Here is a 19,800-nt window from a genome sequence, read left to right as displayed (position 1 = left end):
GGGGGGGGCAGAGTCTTGCTATGCTGCCCAAGCTGCTCTGGAACTCCTGGCCCCATGCAATCCTCCTGTCTCAGCTTCCCAAAGTGTCACAATTACAGGCATGAGCCAGCACACTCAGCCCTAGAAGGGGATTATTCAGTTTGAACGAAAACCCAGACTTCCTGCTGCCCAGTCCATTGCCCTTTCCATCACTCTAAGCTGCTAGTTTAGTCATGATTTCAGATGTGGTCTTTGTATCCATGTGGTGAAGAAAATAGCCGTGTGGTCAGTGGCCCTTTCCAGGCGCTGACCATGTAAGGGTTGTCCTCTCATTAGCAGCCAGTGGCAACCTAATTTTGTCAAGCCTGACTCCAGACTTACCCACCCTTTCGTTTTTTTTTTTTTTGTTTGTTTACAAATTTATTATCTGATGTTTTAAAAATGTATCAAGAAAACATTATGGGCAAAATCAGAACACGGTTGGACTTCCTTACATTTGTGTTATTTTTTTTTCCTTTTTCCAATTGATACACATATTTGTACATATTAATGGAGTACATGTGATATTTTGTTACATGTATGGAATGTGGAATGATCAAGTCAGGGTACTAAGTATAGACATCACATCAAGTATTTATCATTTTTATATTTTGGGAACACTTCAAATCCTCTCTTCCAGCTATTTTGAAATATATAATACGTTATTATTGACTATAGTGATCCCACTGTGACTATAAATTAGAATTTATTCCTATCTAACTGTATACACCCATCAACTAACTCTCGGGTTGCGCAGGCCCGGGAGGCCCATCTGTTCTTACTATTTAAGTCCCTGTTGTCTCATTGGAGGCTTTCTGAACAGCTGCAAAATATGTTTTTAACTTTTAAGTGGAAGTTGGGGTCACTGGCATCGAGTCTGGAACAGTCACTCTCAGCAAGAGCTCTTTGAACTCTGACATTCTCTAGTTTTACGGACTCGGGTGAGTGTTTTAACTCCTCCCAGCTGCCAAGGGCTGGACTTCCTTCCACTGTGGGCAGTAATTAATGAGGTATTTATTTGCTCAAGTAGTGGTGGAATAATGTGCATTGCTTTTTTGTGTTGCTGTTGTCGGAATACGCTTAGTTGCCTAGCACCACAGCCCTCTGGCTGGTAGTCCTCCTCGCCGCTCATCTGCTGGGGTCTCCTTGAGGCCCCCAGCTCGGCGACCGGGACGCAGACAAGGACAACAGGTGTTCGCGCGAGCTCAGGGGGAGGCATAGCCACCGCCCACCCCGGAGGACCATGTTGCGCGGCAAGTCCCGGCTCAACGTGGAGTGGCTGGGCTACTCGCCCGGCCTGCTCCTCGAACACAGGCCCCTCCTAGCAGGGCGCACGCCGCGGAGCCGCCGCCGGTAAGTCACGTGAGCGCCCGTGCCCGTGCCCGTGCCCGCGCCCGCGCCCGCGCCCGCACCCGCGCCCGCAACCGCGCCGGCCGCAGCCCTGCGCCGCGCCACGCCGCGCCTGCGTACTGCGGCGCGCCGCCCGGCGCGAACGGACACTTCCGGCGCGAACCGGCATTTCCGGTGCAGTCTCTCCCGCGGAACCTACTGAGCGCGGCCGCCGACCCAAGCCCTGCCGCCGAGTGCCTGCGGCCGTCACGGCTACGCCATGGAGCGCCCCGATAAAGCGGCGCTGAACGCACTGCAGCCTCCTGAGTTCAGGTAGCCCTGAACGGGGCCCGGACGGCAAGGCGGACCGGCCCCAGCCAGGAGCAGGACTCGAGGAAAGGTCCTAGCTGAATGGGGTGGGCATGAGGTCTGGACCCCGGGGACCTGGCCTCAGGGAGGGAGGCGGGGAAAGTAGGTTGGGGCCTGAGACGTCTGCCCGCCCGGTCCCGACCTTTCGCACGGGACTAAGGGACCCGGGATCATGGGGAATACATCAGTGAGCCTTCAGCTCGGGCTCCTATCCTAGCACTTCCTCTCGCTATCGTCTATATTGCAGTCTCTTTCATTATCTCAGGATGAGGTTTCTGAGGACAGGAACGCGGTCTCCTTCATCTCCGTGTTCCCTAGGGGTCCTGCATTGTCCGGGCTTAATAAATGTTTGCTGTATGAATTAACGAGTAGAAGGGAATTGCTTTATGAATTAACGAGTAGAAGGGAATAGTTTCCTGGAGTGGGACTGCTTCACTTGGAGAATTAGTAAGCTGGAGCTGGTGGCTGAGTATAAGGAATGTATGAGAGAGCAAGTGGTTCTGGCCCACCTGAAGTAGGCAAGGGAGTGATAAGGGAGTTAGCTACCATTCATTAAGACCTACTGTATATTCCCATACCTACTGTATGTTCCCATTTATGAGAACATGCGGTATTTTGTTTTCTTTTCCTGTCTTAGTTTGCCTAGGATAATTGCCTCCAGCTCCAGTCATGCTGCTGCAGAGGACATGATCTCATTCTTTTTATGGCTGCATAGTGCTCCATGGTGTATATGTACCACACTTTCTTTATCCAGCCTCAATGTGGGATTTTTAAAATTTACTATTCATTTATGAGAATACCAACAGATATTTTTATTAGGTACGCTTAAATAGAGCATAATTCTAGACTGATTCTGTTTTCCTAATGGAATTTGCAGTGAAACCTTGGCAGTGGAAGAAAGAATTTTGTTGTCCTACTTGCCACAAAAGGGAATGTGGTAGGCTCTGTCTGTTCAATGTTGGCTGCAGAAGTTTGTATGAAGTGGGAAAACTAGGTGGTGTTATGAATGGAAGCACAGTAAGGTTCATCCTGAACTTTTTCCTTTGCGTGATGACAACTTTAATTCCAGCCTTTCTCATTCCTCATTTCTAACAAGTCTCCACTCAGTAGCACCCAAAGATACATAGGAGAAATCAGTTAAATAGTATCAGTTGCTTTGTCTTGGAATAAGCCACTGATTTTACCCAAGGTGGCTTGTGCCAGCAAAACCAACAGCTCTTGTGGCTGGAAGCCAGGGAGAAAATGTCCTATGAATAGTAGAGGAAGTTTGCTAGTTTTCAAAAGTTTGTATGTACACTTTGACTTAATGCTTAGTCCCATATTAGTGAGGTCACAATCCAGAAAAGTCATATTTTTGAAGTTTAAGGAAAAAGAGAAGGAATTAGCTATATATTATTAAGGTATGCTGTGTATAGATTGTGTGAAGGCTAGAAATTAACATGTTAGAAAAGTTATATTTGGATGGTGGGATTATAAGTGATTTTGTTTACTTTAAAACATTTTTATGGTGTTATATCATCTTTTCAATAGTAAACTTTTTAAAAGCCAGACCAGATAATAGATACTCAAGAGAGGTCATGTAAAGAACACAACAATCAGTTAACACTTCCTTTCTGTTCCTTTATCAAGTTAGATAATCTGAAAGTTGCATTCCTAAAACATACTTTTTTATTCACCATAGAAATACCAGTCAAGTGCTTTTTTTAGGGTCCACAAAAGAATTGGCCAAGTAGTGACTTTTTGTATTTTTTGTAGGTTCTCTACTGCCACACACTCATATTCTTCATGAGAATCACACAATAAATTCCTCTAGAAATGTACTAGTAGGAAACAGTTTAAGGGAGCTTATGTATATAAAATGAGTGTTGTGTAGCTAAGTAATAACCAAAATGAGGCATGTTAAAAGTTGATCTGTTTAAGTACCAAAATAAAATACTAGAACTTTATTTACAGCAATATTATTTAATTTCTCACACATGTGCAGAGCATGTGATCAAGAAATAGGCATGAGGTTAGTTATAGTTAATATATGTTCTACCCAGTGTTTTTGTGGGTTTTTTGTTCAGGTTCTTTTTCAAAAATAAATTTCACTGTGTATATTTTAGGTTCACAACATGATGTTATGGCATACGTATAGTAAAGTGATTACTGTAGTCAAGCAGATTCACATTATCTGTCATCTCACATACTTTTGTGTGTGTGTGTGTGACCAGAGCAGCTAAAATCTCCTTACTTACAAAAGTCTCTAATACCATGCAACTTTATTGCCTATACTCCTCTTGTACATTAGATATCTAGACTTGTTCATCCATATATCTACTGCTTTGTGTCCTTTGATGTACATCTCCCTATTTCCTTCCCTCCAGCCTCCCACTCTCACCCCTACCCCCATGGTAAATACTGTTTTATTCTCTATCCTTGTGTAGTTGACTTTTTTTTTTTTTTTTAAGATTCTACATGTAAGTGAGATCATGTAGTATTTGTCTTTCTGTGTCTGGCTTATTTTACTTAACCTAATGTCTTCCAGGTCCATCCATGTTGTGGCAAATGCAGATGTCCTTTTTTAAGGATGTTAAAAATATTCCCTTGTATATATACACTACGGTTTCTTTATTTTGTCTGTCTACATACACTTAGGTTTTTTCAAATCTTGGCTATTGTGAATAATGGTTCAGTGAACATGGAAGTGCAGATATTTTTATGAGGTAATGATTTCATCTTCTTTGGTTATATACCAGAAGAGAGGTTGCTGGGTTGTGTGGTAGTTCTAGTTTTAATTTCTTTAGGAACTGTTTTCCATTAATGGCTGTACCAATGTACATTTCTAGTCACAAAGTACTGGGGTTTTTTTCCTCCACACTTTTACCAACATTTGTTATCACTTGGCTTTTTAATAATAGCTGTCCTAACAAGTGTGAGGTTATATCTCATAGTGGTTTTGATTTGGATTTCCCTGATGATTTAGGGATGTTGAGCACCTTTTCATTTATCTCATGGCCATTTTTATGTCTTTGGAGCAATGTTTGTCCAGGTGTCCATATTTTAATCAGGTGGGTTTTTTTCTGAGCTGTAAGAGTTCTTTATAAATTTTGGGATAATTAACCCTTATCAGATAGATGATTGGCAAATATGTTTTCCCAGTCTGTAGGCTGCCTTTTCATTTTGTTGATTGTTTCCTTTGCTGTACAGAAGCTTTTTAGTTTGATGCAAGCCCCTTTATTTTTCCTTTTGTAGCCTAAGCTTTTGGTGTGATATCCAAAAAATCATTACAAGGCCAGTGTTAAGGACCTTTCCTTCTGTATGCTTTTATGTCTTAAACTTTTATGTCTAGTTTTACGTCGTAAAACTTTATATCTTTATGTTTTATTTTATCCATTTTGGGTTGATTTTTGTATATGGTGTAAGAGTCTGGTCTTGTTCTTTGGAGTAGAAGTCCAGTTTTCCCAGTACCATTTATTGAAGAGACTATCCTTTCCCCATTGTGTTCCTCTTGACACCCTTGTTGATTAGTTGGCTGTATATCTTTGGATTTATTTCTGGGCTCTATTCTGTTTCATTGTTATATGTTTCAGTTTTTATGCCAATGCCATACTGTTTTGATTAGTATAACTAATATTTTAAATCAGAAAGTGTGATGCTTTCAAATTCTTTTTGAGTGTTGCTTTGGCTATTTGGAGCTTTTTGTGGTTTTGTATGAATTTTAGGATTGTTTTTCTATTTCTATGAAGAATGCTACTAAAATTTTGATGGAGATTGTGTCATATCTGTATATTGCTTTGGGTACTATGGGCATTTCAACAGTATTAATTCTTCCATTCCATGAACACAGGATATCTTTACATTTATTTGTGTCATCTTCAATTTCTTTCATCAGTGTTTTATATTTTTCAGTGTATGAGTCACTCATCTCCTTAGATGAGTTAAATTTATTCCTAAGTTTCTCTCTTTTTTAAAAAAAATAGATTCTTACTCTGTCACCTAGGCCTGAGTACAGTGCCCCAATCACTAATCACTGCAGCCTTGAACTCTGGGGCTCAAACAATCATCCCACTTCAGCCTCTTGTGTAGCTGAGTTTACAGGCATTCGCCACCACCCCCAGCGAATTTAAAAAATTTTTTTTTGTAGAGGTGAGGTTTTGATATTTTGCTTAGGCTGGTGTCAGACGCCTGACCTCAAGCCTCAGCCTTCCCAAAGTGGTGGGATTACAGGCATGAGCCCCTGAGCCTGGCCCCTAATTATTTTTTTAATGCTATTATAAATGGGATTGTTTACTTGATTTCTTTTTCAGCTGAGTAAAGGATGCGGAAGTTTGTCAAATGCTTTTTCTGCATCAACTGAAATGATCCTACTTGGTCATAATGTATAATCTTTTTGATGTATTTTTGTTTGTTTGAGATAGTCTTGCTCTGTTGCCCAGGCTAGAGTGCAGTGGTGCGATCTCAGCTCACTTCAACCTCTGCCTCCCAGGTTCAAGTGATTCTCATGCCTTTGCCTCCTGAATAGCTGAGACTATCTGCAGGCGCTACCACACCCAGCTAATTTTTGTATTTTTGGTAGAGATGGGGTTTTGGCATGTTGGCCAGGCTGATCTTGAACTCCTGGCCTCAACTGATCAGCCTGCCTTGGCCTCCCAAAGCGCTGGGATTACTGATATGGTGCCACCACACCTGGCCTGATTATTGTTGAATTTGGTTTGAAAATATGTTATTGAGGAATTTTGCACCAATGTTCATCAATGATGTTGTCGTGTAGTTTTCTTGCTGTGTCTATCTGGCTTAGGTATCAAGGTGATGTGAGCCTCTTAAAACGTGTCTGGAAGTATTCCCTCTAGCTCTATTTTTCATCCATAACAGAAGTTCCTCTGCCAGCTGGGGAGGGCACGCTGGTCCTTCTGCTCTGCCTACCTCCTTCCATGGTCTGGTATCTGGTGCCTGTGGTCAGGGTTGCCACATGGGTTCAGGGACTGGTGTGGCAGTGGCTTCCCTGGGCCGAAGCTCTGATTCCAGTGGAGGAGGGCGCGCTGGTGCGTTGGCTCCATCTGGTTAGTTTGCTGGTCCACAGTCTGGTGCTAGAGGACAGGAAGCTGGCCACTTCCGCAGATGCAAGCTCTGATTCCAGCAGGAGAGGGCATGCTGATCCATCCACCTGCGATACCTGCCTAGTTCCCTGGTCTGGTGTCTGATGCTTGTCAGGGTTGCTGCATGGTCTCAGGAACTGGTGTGGCAGTGGTTTTCTTGGGCAAAAGCCCTAATTTCAGTGGGAAAGGGTGCGCAGGTGTGTTCGCCTCATTAGTTTGCTGGTCCACTGTCTTATGCTGGAGGGCAGCAAGCTGGTGGCTTCCCCTGACGTAAGCTCCGATTCTAGTGGGAGAGGGTGTGCAGATCCAACCGTGGTGCCTACTACTTTCCCAGGTCTGGTGTCTGGTGCTAGCAGACATGGTTGCTGCATGGATTTGGCAGTGGGGCTTCCCTGGGTAGAAACTGCAGTTCCAGAGGCAGGGGCACCGAGTTTCTTCATTAGTTTGTTCACTCAGCTTGTTGACAGTTGATCTGAGGTGCCCTGACATGTCCTCTCACGCTGGATGTGAATGATAGTCCCTGGTATATAACCTTCATGTTCCAGCGGAAGAAATTCCTACTACCCACAGCTGGTTCTCTAGGATCTTTGGATTATAAGCCCCTGCCTGTGGTCGTCTTCCTACGTAGCATCTCGTCTGTGGATGTTTTACATGAGAGCATTTGGATATGGCTGTGCAGGTTCTGATTTTCTCTTTGTTTACTTTATTCCAGAAATGAAAGTTCATTAGCATCTACGCTGAAGACGCTCCTGTTCTTCACAGCTTTAATGATCACTGTTCCTATTGGGTTATATTTCACAACTAAATCTTATATATTTGAAGGTAATCTTAGACCCATTAAAACAGATATTTTCCCCCGATTTAAGATTCTGTGCTTTTATGACCTCTTTATATTTGTAAACTGGATATTCTTATTTTTTTCTTGTTTTGCTTTTCACAAAATCATATTGCTCATAACGAATCTTTATGAAATAACTTGTTATTTCAGCTTGACATTTTACTCATTTATGGTTTTCTGTGAAATAGTGTGCAAATCCTTTCTCTTAGTACGCTTTTAAGAATAGGAGTTGGCTGACATGGGAGGAGGAATTTGGGGGAATGGACTTCTAGTGTCAGATAATGGAAGGAAGAGAAAATGAAAATGAAGTCCCCTTTTTGATGTCGAAGTGTATTTTTTTTTTTTTTTTTGAGATGGAGGGCAATGGTGGGATCTCTGGCCCATTGCAGCCTCCACCTCCCGGGTTCAAGTGATTGTCCTGTCTTAGCCTCCTGAGTAGCTGGGATTATAGGCACCTGCCACTACACCTGGCTAATTTTTGGTATTTTTATTAGAGACAGGGGTTCACCATGTTGGCAAGGCTGGTCTTGAATTCCTGACCTCAGGTGATCCACCCACCTTGGCCTCCCAAAGTGTTGGGATTACAGGCATGAGCCACCTTGCCTGCCTTAAGTCTTTAGACTAAGTTATAATTATGGTTTTGTTTAAAATAATGTTCTTAGTATATAGAAGATACTCATATCTTTTAGTGAATACTAAATATCTTTTAATTCATTACCACTCATAGTATTACTTTTTAATTGCCTGACTAGTTAAATAAATAATGTCATTAAAAATTAGAATGCTTTGTTTTTTTGTACTTTGGTAAATTTTGGAATAAAATGGAAACTTTTTTTTCTCTTGATAGGCGCCCTTGGGATGTCCAATAGGGACAGCTATTTTTATGCTGCTATTGTTGCAGTGGTCGCCGTCCATGTGGTGCTGGCCCTCTTTGTGTATGTGGCCTGGAATGAAGGCTCACGACAGTGGCGTGAAGGCAAACAGGATTAAAGCGAATGTCACCTTTTGATAGCATTACATTGATTTTTTTAAATGGTAAATGCTGGAGTGGGGGACATCTGATTTTAATAAAGTTAAAAGAACATGTTAAAGTCAGTTTTAAGGAGTCATGTTTGAATAGTGTAAATTTTGATCCTTCTAATATGTTGATTTGTATATTCAGTTTTCACTGTATGAATCTCATTTGCAAATGAGAATTTGGAAAAGTTAAATTAGTTACAAATGTTAATTTAGTTACACATTATTCTCGAAGGAATTTTATCTTCTTTCAACAGAACATGTTTTATAGTATTCTGACTTATGGTTGCTTTTGAGTTTTACTCCGGTGGATATATTAAGGTGCACACAGTGAAGCAAATAAAACTCCACTTTATGCTGGAATGCTTTCCTTAGCATGAAAATACCAAGTCCTTGGATTTAGAATTTTAATTTCCTATGGAAAGTTGCTTAAATTGTGGACACTGGAATTTGAATGTCACTAAGGAATTTCACATAAAGTGTAATCTCTAGTCAGTAGGAATTTTCCATTACATTATTTTATGGGAAAACTAGGCTAAATCACATACATTGAGGTAAAAGGATTTTAGCTTACTGAAAGATCTAGAGAGCAAAACAAAGATCTCACCACTCAAACACTCAGCCTGCTTCCTTCAGGTCCCCTTGCAGGACAGCTTTGTACTTTGCAAACCAACTTTTTAATGAGATACTTTGCTTCCTCATTCAACATTGAAGCTAGGCTTCAGTTAAAAGGTTTGAGGATGCCCCATTTAAAATTGTTTTTCCTACTGTTTTTTAAAATTGTACTGTATATGATAGGAATTTGCATTTAAATATGTTAAGAATAGAAAAAACCTTGAAAACATTTTTTTTTTTTTTTTTTTTTTTTACCCAAAAAGTATTCTCCTTGGGGTTATCTGATGGAAAAAATCCTTGAATTTATTTTCGTATCTTTAGTCTGTGTTCTGGTTATTTGGTACGAATTGTGTGCAATCTAAAAACACTCCCCGAAGTATTTGTTTTTTTAATTATAAAACCATAATACATGTCCTTTTTCGAAAGCTGGAAAAATACATATTCACACAGAAAAATATAATCAAAATTTCCCATAATGTTGCCATCTAAAAATAACCTCTATTTTAGTTTATACCCCGTATACATTTTTGAAAGCCATTTCTTAATGCTGGTTTGAAACACACTGAAAGTTTAGTTTACAAGTTTAAATTCTGCCAGCTTTTCCTGACAGCAGTTTGCACTTTTTCAGATGAGTAATTATTGGCCATTTTCTTCTTTTTCTTTCTTTCTTTTCTTTTTTTTTTTTTTTTTTTTTTTTTGAGACAGAGTCTCACTCCGTTGCCCAGGCTGGAGTGCAGTGGCATAATCTTTGCTCACTGCAACCTCCACCTCTGCCTCCTGGGTTCAAACAGTTCTCCACCTCAGCCTCCCAAGTAGCTGGTACTACAGGTGACTGCCACCACACCCAGCCAATTTTTTTTGTATTTTTTGGTAGAGACAGGAGTTTCACCATGTTGGCCAGGATGGTCTTGAATTCCTGACCTCAGGTGATCTGCTCGCCTCAGCCTCCCCAAGTGCTGGAATTACAGGTATGAGCCACCTTGCTGGGCCTTATTAGCCATTTTCTAAATGAGCACATTCTGTCTTTATTCTCTTAAAATTCAAATTTTCTGTTACTGATAATCCTAATACTTAGGATTCTTGCTTAAGTATTTGAAACAATTACCGATTTGTTGTTCACATTATGTTTTATGTTGTGAAATTGGACTAAAGGAATAGATGGATGATTAGTCATAAAAGTCAAATAGGCATTTGTGTTTAACTGTTGAGAAAAGTGAAAGATCAGTATGATTATTATGGAACTGTTTTTAATTCTTGCTTAAAGACTACAATTTTAGTATAATGACATTTGAGTCTAGGGGGTATGTAGTAGATTTCTAGATGGTCCCTACTTAAGATGTATTGTTGTATTTAGAATTTTCCACCTGATTTCTTTTTATATAATGTCAAAGTTTTTCTTGTGATTTTGGGATCTTATGCTGTTGTAAAATATTACTGTCCAATGTTGGATTATTTTGTTTGGTTTTAGGCATTTGCTGATTAGGTAATGATATATGGTATTTTTCTGCAAGTATTTAAACCAGGGACACATGCAAAGACAGTTGTAATTTCCTCTTGGAAAAAGCCCAAGTGTTTAAATGTTAAAATTGAATGCTAGGATTGATATTTAGGATCATTACAAAATAGGCTTGTTTTCATAGCAGTTAGTTTGTTCTTAGAGTTTTAACTCTTAACTCACTAGTTTGCTGCTGTTTTTAACTATGTCAAATAACATAAAGTATTTGACAAATATATTTATTTTTTAAGATGTCTCACTAGTTTCCTTTTACATAATGTATATACTTCAAGATGTATAGAAGGAAAGCTACAGTTGAGCCCTTATACATGTTTTAAGGTTGGAATATATTCCCTATTGCTTGAAAACCAATTGTAAGAATAACCTCAATTAGGAGGTATAACTTGAAGTGTCAGTCGAAACTACTGATTTAACTCCATTTACGGTACCACATTACCTTCCTCACCTGTTCTGCCCCCGAGAATGTAGTCCTTTTTCTCAGTTGTGTTGAAAAATGAAAAGTCTGCTGTAGAGTGCATCTGATGTCATTAGCTCTTCAAATGGATACCATTGTACATATAACAGTAGAATTAGGTTTTGGGTTGTTAGTGAAAAAAAATTTAAGCCTGCCGTTATAAAAAACCCTATGTTTCAGCCAGGCATAGTGGCTCAGGCCTGTAATCCCAGCACTTTGGGAGTCCGAGGCGGGTAGATCACCTGAGGTCAGGAGTTCAAGACCAGCCTGACCAACATAGAGAAACCCTGTTGCTACTAAAAATACAAAATTAGCTGGGCATGGAGGTGCATGCCTGTAATCCCAGCTACTTAGGAGGCTGAGGCAGGAGAATCGCTTGAACCCGGGAGGCAGAGGTTGTGGTGAGCCAAGATCGCACCGTTGCACTCCAGCCTGGGTGACAAGAGTGAAATTCTGTCTCAAAAACGAAAACAAAACAAAACAAAAAAAACCCTGTGTTTTATGGAAACTCTAACAGAAATATATTCTTTTTTTATTTTATTTTATTTTTTTTGAGACAGAGTTTTGCTCTTCTTGCCCAGGCTGGAGTGCAGTGGTGCAATCTCAGCTCACTGCAGCCTCCATCTCCCAGGTTCAAACAATTCTGCTGCCTCAGCCTCCCGAGTAGCTGGGATGGCAGGCACATGCAACCACGCATGACTAATTTTTAGCAGAGATGGGGCTTCGCCATGTTAGCCAGGTCGGTCTTGAACCCCTGACCTCAGGTGATCCACCCGCCTCTGTCTCCCAAAGTGCTGGGATTACTGGCGTGAGCCACTGTGCCCGGCCTAATAATTAGAACATTTTTATCATGAAAATCTCATCAGTTTTGCCAAAAGAAACAACTGATTGACTTGTTTGGCATTTGTTTTCCATTTTCAAGTGAGTTTTATATATACAGTTAGAATACCCAAGGAGACCAGTAAAATTAGTTAAACAAGTAGGGTGTATCCAAAGAAAGATGAAACCAGAAAGTACATAAAAAGGATTTAAATCCCGTTTTAAATGTACCTAGTATGTATTTCTTACATCTAGACAAGTTCATGTTTATTGTTTAATTTATGCCCAAGTGAAGTTGTAAACTTATGGTTCAGCTTTGACACAGAATTTGTCACTTGTCTGAGGTCAGTGGTAGGTTTCTCTGCTGTCAAGCACTCTGTGTCACCTACCAGATTAGTACAACTATTAATTGAGACTCTACTCCTATGTTTAAGATAATTTTTATAAGAGTTGGCTGAAGCAGCACATTAGTAACCTGACTGTTTCTTTTTCCCTTTTCAGGGGAAAGGGTCACCTTGAAAATTAATTGTTTTCAGAGACTTTGGGAATCTAATGATAAATATTCCACATAATCTATGAATAGCTTAATCCTTTATATTTTTCTTAAGATAGGAATTCCTTGACATCACTCCTGGCCACACTTTTCTTGCCTGTGTTGTTGCTATGTGTATTTGAAAGTAATATCTGCATTTATTTTAAGATGTTCTATAAGTAATATTTGTCAGTTAAACAGAGTAGTCTTCCTTTTTCCCATGTTTAGTGTAATCTCACTGAATAGTAGTAATAGCAATAGCTAACAGCATCTGCACAGCACCTTACAGTTTGCAAAGAATGTTCACACATTCTCATTTGAGTTTTGCATAGTGAACCTGTTACGAGATGTCTATTGACGTCGATGCTAAAAGTGTTAGAATCTTTAAATCACTAGAGTCCTTGAATATGCTGTAGTATTGAATAGTGCCCTGACTAGGGGAAGGATTTAGATGTGCTGCATTTCAAGCCGTGTATAATCATCAGAATGGGGGGCTTGAGTTCTTTAGCTACTTGAATCAGATTTACTTTTGTAAGTGATGCTTTTTTAACTGTTATTTGGATGGATTTTGTATTCACTATATTGTAACCTATAATTTGTATAAATTTACCATCTGTTGTCATTAAAAAAGTATCTGTAATGCTACTTTGATGTGTCCTGATTCAATTAATGTTTTATTAACTGCTGTTTTTAAGAATTTGTCTGCTTTTCATTCTATAACATGTAGAATATGTACAGAGCTCACTTTAAAAAATTTGTTTGTTGTCCTCTCTGTTTGTACTATGTAGATTATATAGAGTGCCGTCAAGAGTAAGTTTTTATGCAGTAAATGTAAACCAGAAATGCTCAAACTGATTGGGAGTGTGGGGGAGGGGTGCTGAGATGTAAAGGACTGGTTATACTTTATCTGGGGTGGGCTTCAAATGCCCCTAAAAGAGAGTTGAGGAATACTTATCAGTAATTAATTAAACGTGGGGATAGGTAATTCCTGACAACGTCCACATACCTCCCCCTCATGACTAATGTCCTGTGTCCTCTATCCTCTAATCACCTGTTAATTGCACTCCAGCTCCTTCCTGTGCTTCTGAGGACTCCAGCTAATTCTTATTAATAAATATTAATATCCCCTTCACAAACACATTTGAAACGTCTTAGTATCAAAAATTTTTGTAGGTTATGAGATGTTCAGGGAACTCAGGAAACAGGTAATGGCATTGCAGAAACCACAGGACAGTGGCTCTCAAAAGTTGACTAGAATCACCTAGTAGTATTCATTAAAAACAACTGATGGCCTAAACCTAACCCAGACCTTCTGAATTGGAGTCTCTGGGGGTGGAGTGGGGGAGCTAGAAAGCTCTTTGGGGCCAGGCACAGTGGCTCATGCCTGTAATCCCAGTGCTTTGGGAGGCTGAGGCAGGTGGATCACGAGATCAAGAGATCGAGACCAGCCTGGCCAACATGGTGAAACCCCGTCTCTACTAAAAATAAAAATTAGCTGGGCATGGTTGTGCGTGCCTGTAGTCCCAGCTACTCAGGAGGCTGAGGCAGGAGAATCACTTGAACCCGGGAGGTGGAGGTTGTGGTGAGTTGAGATCACACCACTGCACTCCAGCATGGCGACAGAGCAAGACTGTCAAAAAAAAAAAAAAAAAAAAAAGCTCTATGGAACAGGCAACAGGCAGTGATCAACATGCAGCTGGACTGAGAACTGCTGGAGATTTAGAATTGTGCCTCCGTGTATATTTTTAATGCTGGGCTTGAAGATGTTTGTATAAAGCCTGAAATAAGCACACATGTTGTTAGACAAAGGTAGAATGTTGAATAATGCTATATTGAAGCTACAATTTAAAATCCTTTACTGGATTCCTGACAATCCATATTGACTTTGCTTCAGTGCTAATGCATTACGCTGAATGAAAATTTTAATACAGGGAACAGCCAACTTAAACAACTGAAGTGTGCGTAGGTAGACATGGCCACTGCTGTGCCTGTGATGCCTTTTTCTTATTTGGAATCCTCACTGCTGTGGACTTTGGAAATAAGGAAAACCGATAGTATGTGAATCAGAGATTTCAAAAGCGGAGAAGTAATGGAGAAAAGCAGAAATGGTTTCTAGGCATATTAATTGTCTGGCTCCCTGCCCCCCTTACCTTTCACTGCTTATACATGTCTGCACTTGCTTTCACATATGCCCTGCTCGTTTGCCCATTAAAGATGCATTGAGGTTAGCCCTTTTAGTAAACAGAGGATGAAGGTGGAGAACATTTGTTCACACCCTGGCAACCCAGAGTTGCTTTCCTCCAAAAGAGGATTCAGCAGCCTTGAGGGAAGGGATACTACAAATGGCACACCCTGCATCTCTGTACATCTCACCACCTTCATTGCTCCCACCTGGGGCCAGCCCAGCTTTTACTCTTCGCCTGGAGCCTCACATTGGTTTCTGCTGCCCTTCTTGCTCCTGCGGTCACTTTACCACAAAGCAACTAGAAGGTTCCTTTGAAAATATTAGATCAGGCATACTATGCCTCTGCTCAGAATCCTCCCAATAGCTCCCCATCTCACTCAGGAAGATCCAAATTCCACTTGTGGCCTGCAAGCCAGGCCACTTCCCTTCATTTCATTCCCACCCCACTTGCTCGCCATTTGCCAGCCTCCTGGATTTCTTGATGTTCCCTGAACCTCCCATACTTGGTCCCATTAACTGTTCTCTCTGCCTGGTACCCTCTTCCCCCAGATCTTCTCACAGCTGGCACTTCCTCACCCTTCAGGTCTTAATGCTTATGCCACCTCAGAGAGCCCTCCTCTGACAACCTAAAGCAGTAAGTCCCTCATTGCTATCACAACACTTAATACTGGATGAAATTATCTTATTAGTCACCTCCTTCCACTAAAATGTAAGTGCAGGACGGTAGGCACTTTGTCTTACTCACCACTGAATCCCTAGGATCTCAGAGTTGCATGAGAGTTTGGCAAGCCCCTAGTAAGTGGGAAGATACTAACACAGGCCCCCTGTGCCAAATTGTCAGCTCTGCCTCAGGAAGAAGACCAAAATGGTTGAAGGGGCATCACATTTTTTCCCTCCCATCTGTATCTGTACCTCTGTGTTCCCAGGACTCTACTTTGCTCTGAAGCCCTAAAACACACCCCCCACTTTCTCAACCACCCCCAATCCCATCCCTCACCACCACATCTGTGTTTTTTTTTGTTTTTTTTTTTTTTGCACGCAAGCAAAGCAGCAGGAAAGCTAGATGTGCTCTTTATGGATGCAGGGCTGGGGTTTTGTCATTTAGCATGGTTTCATAGAATGCTCTTGATGTGTCTTGCAGACACAGTCTGGGAACACCCACCAGTTTTCATTCTCTTTTGGTCTGCTGCTGCGATTCTGCAATTATCAACAATGTGACCATGTTTAGCTCTGGCCTGTGAACATGCACATAAACAGAACGAATTAGAGTAGAAACAGAATCTGATTTTCTCAGCTATGTGTAAATTACAAAAATACACATTTTAAAGAAAAATGTACATTGGATAGCTAGATTTTGTTGCTTTAAAAATATTTACAATAGAAAATGAAACTGGGGGGCTATGAAAAATGAAGTCTGTTCACATGTTTACCATTTCTTTCATAAGAGTTGTATATAGGACAGGCCAAGGGAATCATGCATTTTTTCCCTCTACTATTTCTGCTTCTGCTAGCTAGAGACACAGTCTTCTTCCATTCTTTCCTCACTCTCCCTCTAAACTCACCTCAGACCAATTAGAATTAAGGTAAAAAGTTGAGAGGGAAATGAATACCAAGCCCAGGAAGATGGAATGAGCAAGAAAAGTTAAATAAGTTCTTCCAAATGACTTGGACAGTCTGGTGGGGACTGTCACCTGTGGTAGGCAGAATTTTAAGATGCTCCAAGACTCCCACTCCCTGTCTGTTCTTTTCCTTATAGCTTCTTTGATTAGATGACTATGAGTTTTCTGTGACTGCTGTTAAAGAGAATCATGGACTGGGGGCTTCAACAACAGAAATGCATTGCCTCCCAGTTCTGGAGGCTGAAAGTCCAAGATCAAGATCAAGGTGTGGACAGGGCTGGTTCCTTCTAAGGCCTCTCTCCTTGGATTGTAGATGACCATCTTCTCCATATATCTTCTTAGGATCTTTCCTCTGTGTGGTGTTTGTGTCCTAATCACTTCTTACAAGGACCCCAGTCACACTGGATTAGGGCCCATCCTAATGACCTTGTTTTAGTTACCTCTTTAAAGACCCTATCTCCATATACAGTCACATTCTCAGGTACTAGTGGTTAGGAATGCAACATATGAATTTTTTTGGAGGGGACACAATTTAGTCCATAACAGCTATGTTACATGGTGTAGCTAGGAAGAATAATGACCCATCAAATATGTTCATCTGAATCCTTAGAACCTGTAAATACGTTACTTGACCTGGCAGGTGAGAATTAAGGTTGTAGATGGAATTAAGGCTGCCTCTCAGCTGACTTTAAGACAGAGTATTATCAATATTTTGGGTAGGCCCCAATGTTATTTGTCACAGGCTCTTGCAGTTGGCTAAAAAAATGGTGCTCCAAAGATATATTTACTTATTATTTCCTAGAACCTGTAGATATTACCTTATGTAGGAAAAGAGTGAGTATTACCTTATATAGGGAAAGTGATGAAGGATGTTGAGAGGAAGTGTTTATCCTGGATTATCTGGGTGGAATAATCCTTGATAATTTTTAAAATCCTAAATGCTATCACATGGATACTTAGAGAGCAGAGGGAGTTTGAGACATATCCATGCAGAGGAGATAGCCACGTGAAGAGGGAGGCAGAGATGGGAGTAGGGCAACCACAAGTCAAGGAAGCCTGGGGCCACCAAAAGCTGGAAGAGACAAGGAAGGATTTTCCCCCAGAGCCTCTCGGGGGAGTGTGGCTCTCTTGATGCCTTGATTTTGGATTACTGGCTTCTAGAACTATGAGAGAATACCTTTCTATTGTTTTAACCCATTTATGATGGAGATTGCGGATTTTTTTAGTGTGTGAAAAATCAGACCTTGGTGATGACCTTGAGCAGTAGGATATAAATAACACCCATAAGCTTAGCATTCTAATAATGAAACACTAGGCATAAATGGATTAAACCACCAAGTGTGCAACAATTTGTTATGGCTGCCACAAGGAACTAATACAGGTCTTTAAAAGTGGAAGAGGGAAGTTCAGGAGGAAGCCAGAGTGTTGTGATGTCAGAAGGACTCAACCTGCTATTCCTGGCTTGGCTGATGGAGGAGGAGAGCTGTGGGTAGCCTCTAAAAGCTGGAATCCCATGATCACAGTTCTCTGGCTAGATCACCATCTTCTAAAAACACCAATGACACAATGCTGTACTGAAGAGAGTTTGAGAGGGAGCCTCATGAAACAGTTCTCAATCCCTACTCCTGTTTCTGCCTGGTGAATTCTAGAGGTCCATGCAGTTAGGTACCATGTCAATACATTTTTCTCCCACTCTGCTGAATGCATGGCACAAAATAGGTATATAAGGCATGTGTTGAATGAATGGATGCCATTCCATATTATGATGTCTCTTTTTAGAAATCTTTCTATTTACTTTCATAGTAATGTGTGCTCTGTTCTCTTAAGCCCCTGAGGCAGCTGAGCCTGACATGTAGGGGTATTAGTGGGGGATGACCTCCAGAACTAGGCTCCATCTCTGTCCTCAGCACAATGTTTTCTATATAATGCACATTCTTCATAACTGATATCATTTGACCACACAGTTCTTTGTATCTCAGAAGTTGATGTAGTTTTCATTGTAGAAGATGTATATTCTTTATTTTAATGCAGTAGGTTTTAAAAGTTTAATCTGTCACTATTCCAGAATATCAAGTGATCATTTTAATGCTGGTTGTTATCTGTTTCATTTAACTTTGATTATTACTGCTAATAATGACTCTTTATAGTAGCCTTCATATAATGTTATGATTATCTATAATCTAAGCATAGACCATTGGGGTGGCTGTTTTAGGAGGAACTTTCTAGCTAGAAATAACAGATGTTTTGATTGTCACATTGAACTCAAGGAACAAGCTTCCTGAACTCTGACTACATATTAAAATACATATAATCATTTGAACAAAGTAAACATTGGTATTTTGAATATTTAATCTTTTTCAATTTCATTGTAAATATGCAATGTGTGTTATGGCAGCCAGAATGTATGTTTTTGGTTTTGTTTTTTTTTTAAACGAATAAATAAAAATAAATATGCATCTTTTGAATGCATTTTATGAGATCTTCTCTGTACTAAGTACCAACTTCTTTGGGATAAAGTGATTATCTTTCATATTCTAAGAATATGAAAGTGGATTTTCTGAGAAGCTATTGGGCTATCCCTCCTAAGCTAGCCCAGTGGACTGTGTTGTACTTCCTAATACAAAATCTTTGAGTTGTAAAAATCCTAAAATAAAACTACAACACTTTAAAGAATTAATGTACTTTGTTTTTTTTAGAGGAGTTTTAAGTCTATAGCAAAATCAAGCAGAAAGTACAGAGTTTCTGTATGTCCTCTTCACCCGCTCCCATGCCCCTTGCCTTCCCCACCATAAACATGAACCTAACACTGACACATCTTTATCACCCAGATTCCATAGTATATATTAGGGTTCACTCTTGGTGTTGTACATTATGGGGGTTTTGACAAATGTATAATCACATGTATCTACCATTATAGTATATCACACAGAATAGTTTCACTGCCTTAAAATTTACCCATTCATTCCTTCCTCCACCCAAATCCTTAGCAACTGCTGATCTTTTTACTGTTTACATAGTTTTGCCTTTTTCCAGAATGTCATATTGTTGGAATCTTATAGTATGTAGCCTTTCCAGACTGGCTTCTTTCACTTAGCAATATGCATTTAAGCTTCCTCCATGTCTTTTTGTGGCTTAATATCACATTTATTTTTATTGCTGAATAATATTCCACCATCTGGATATACCACAATTTACCAATTCACCTGCTGAAGTACATTTTGGGTGCATCTAAGTTTCAGCAATTATGAATAAAGCTAGGATAAACATTCATTTACTGGTTCTTTTGTAGACATAAGTTCTTAACTCATTTGGATAAATATCAAGGAGAAAGGTTGCTGGATTATATAGTAAGAGTATGTTGAGTTTTATAAGAAGCCACCAAACTGTCTTTCAGAGTGGCTGTACCATTTT

At 40.2% G+C, this 19,800-nt stretch overlaps 1 protein-coding gene across 2 annotated transcripts; it reads left to right on the top strand.

Annotated features, from left to right (window-relative positions):
* Nucleotides 1–1,536: 1,536 nt before the first annotated feature.
* On the top strand, nt 1,537–13,282 carry VMA21 (vacuolar ATPase assembly factor VMA21). 2 transcript variants are annotated; one of them, XM_003943414.3, is made up of 3 exons: nt 1,537–1,680; nt 7,507–7,616; nt 8,480–13,282. In XM_003943414.3, exons 1-3 carry the CDS (start codon nt 1,628–1,630, stop codon nt 8,620–8,622), a joined length of 306 nt encoding a protein of 101 aa, XP_003943463.1. In that variant the 5' UTR covers nt 1,537–1,627; the 3' UTR covers nt 8,623–13,282. The 2 variants fall into 2 exon arrangements, with proteins under 2 accessions (XP_003943463.1, XP_074248424.1); XM_074392323.1 differs by lacking the exon at nt 1,537–1,680 and adding an exon at nt 1,686–1,774.
* Nucleotides 13,283–19,800: the final 6,518 nt, after the last annotated feature.

Source organism: Saimiri boliviensis, chromosome X (genome assembly GCF_048565385.1).
Source record: "Saimiri boliviensis isolate mSaiBol1 chromosome X, mSaiBol1.pri, whole genome shotgun sequence".
Taxonomy (NCBI): Eukaryota; Metazoa; Chordata; class Mammalia; order Primates; family Cebidae; genus Saimiri; species Saimiri boliviensis.
Note: the sequence above shows the minus strand (reverse complement) of the source record. Positions and strands in the feature narration are given on the sequence as shown.

What these genes read in the sequence shown, in the direction of transcription:
- VMA21 (XM_003943414.3), top strand. Translation starts at nt 1,628, where the DNA reads ATGGAGCGCCCCGATAAAGCGGCGCTGAACGCACTGCAGCCTCCTGAG. An exon ending in CTGCAGCCTCCTGAGTTCAG is followed by an intron (nt 1,681 to 7,506) that starts GTAGCCCTGAAC and finishes ACTTTATTCCAG; the next exon opens with AAATGAAAGTTCATTAGCAT. An exon ending in TAAATCTTATATATTTGAAG is followed by an intron (nt 7,617 to 8,479) that starts GTAATCTTAGAC and finishes TTCTCTTGATAG; the next exon opens with GCGCCCTTGGGATGTCCAAT.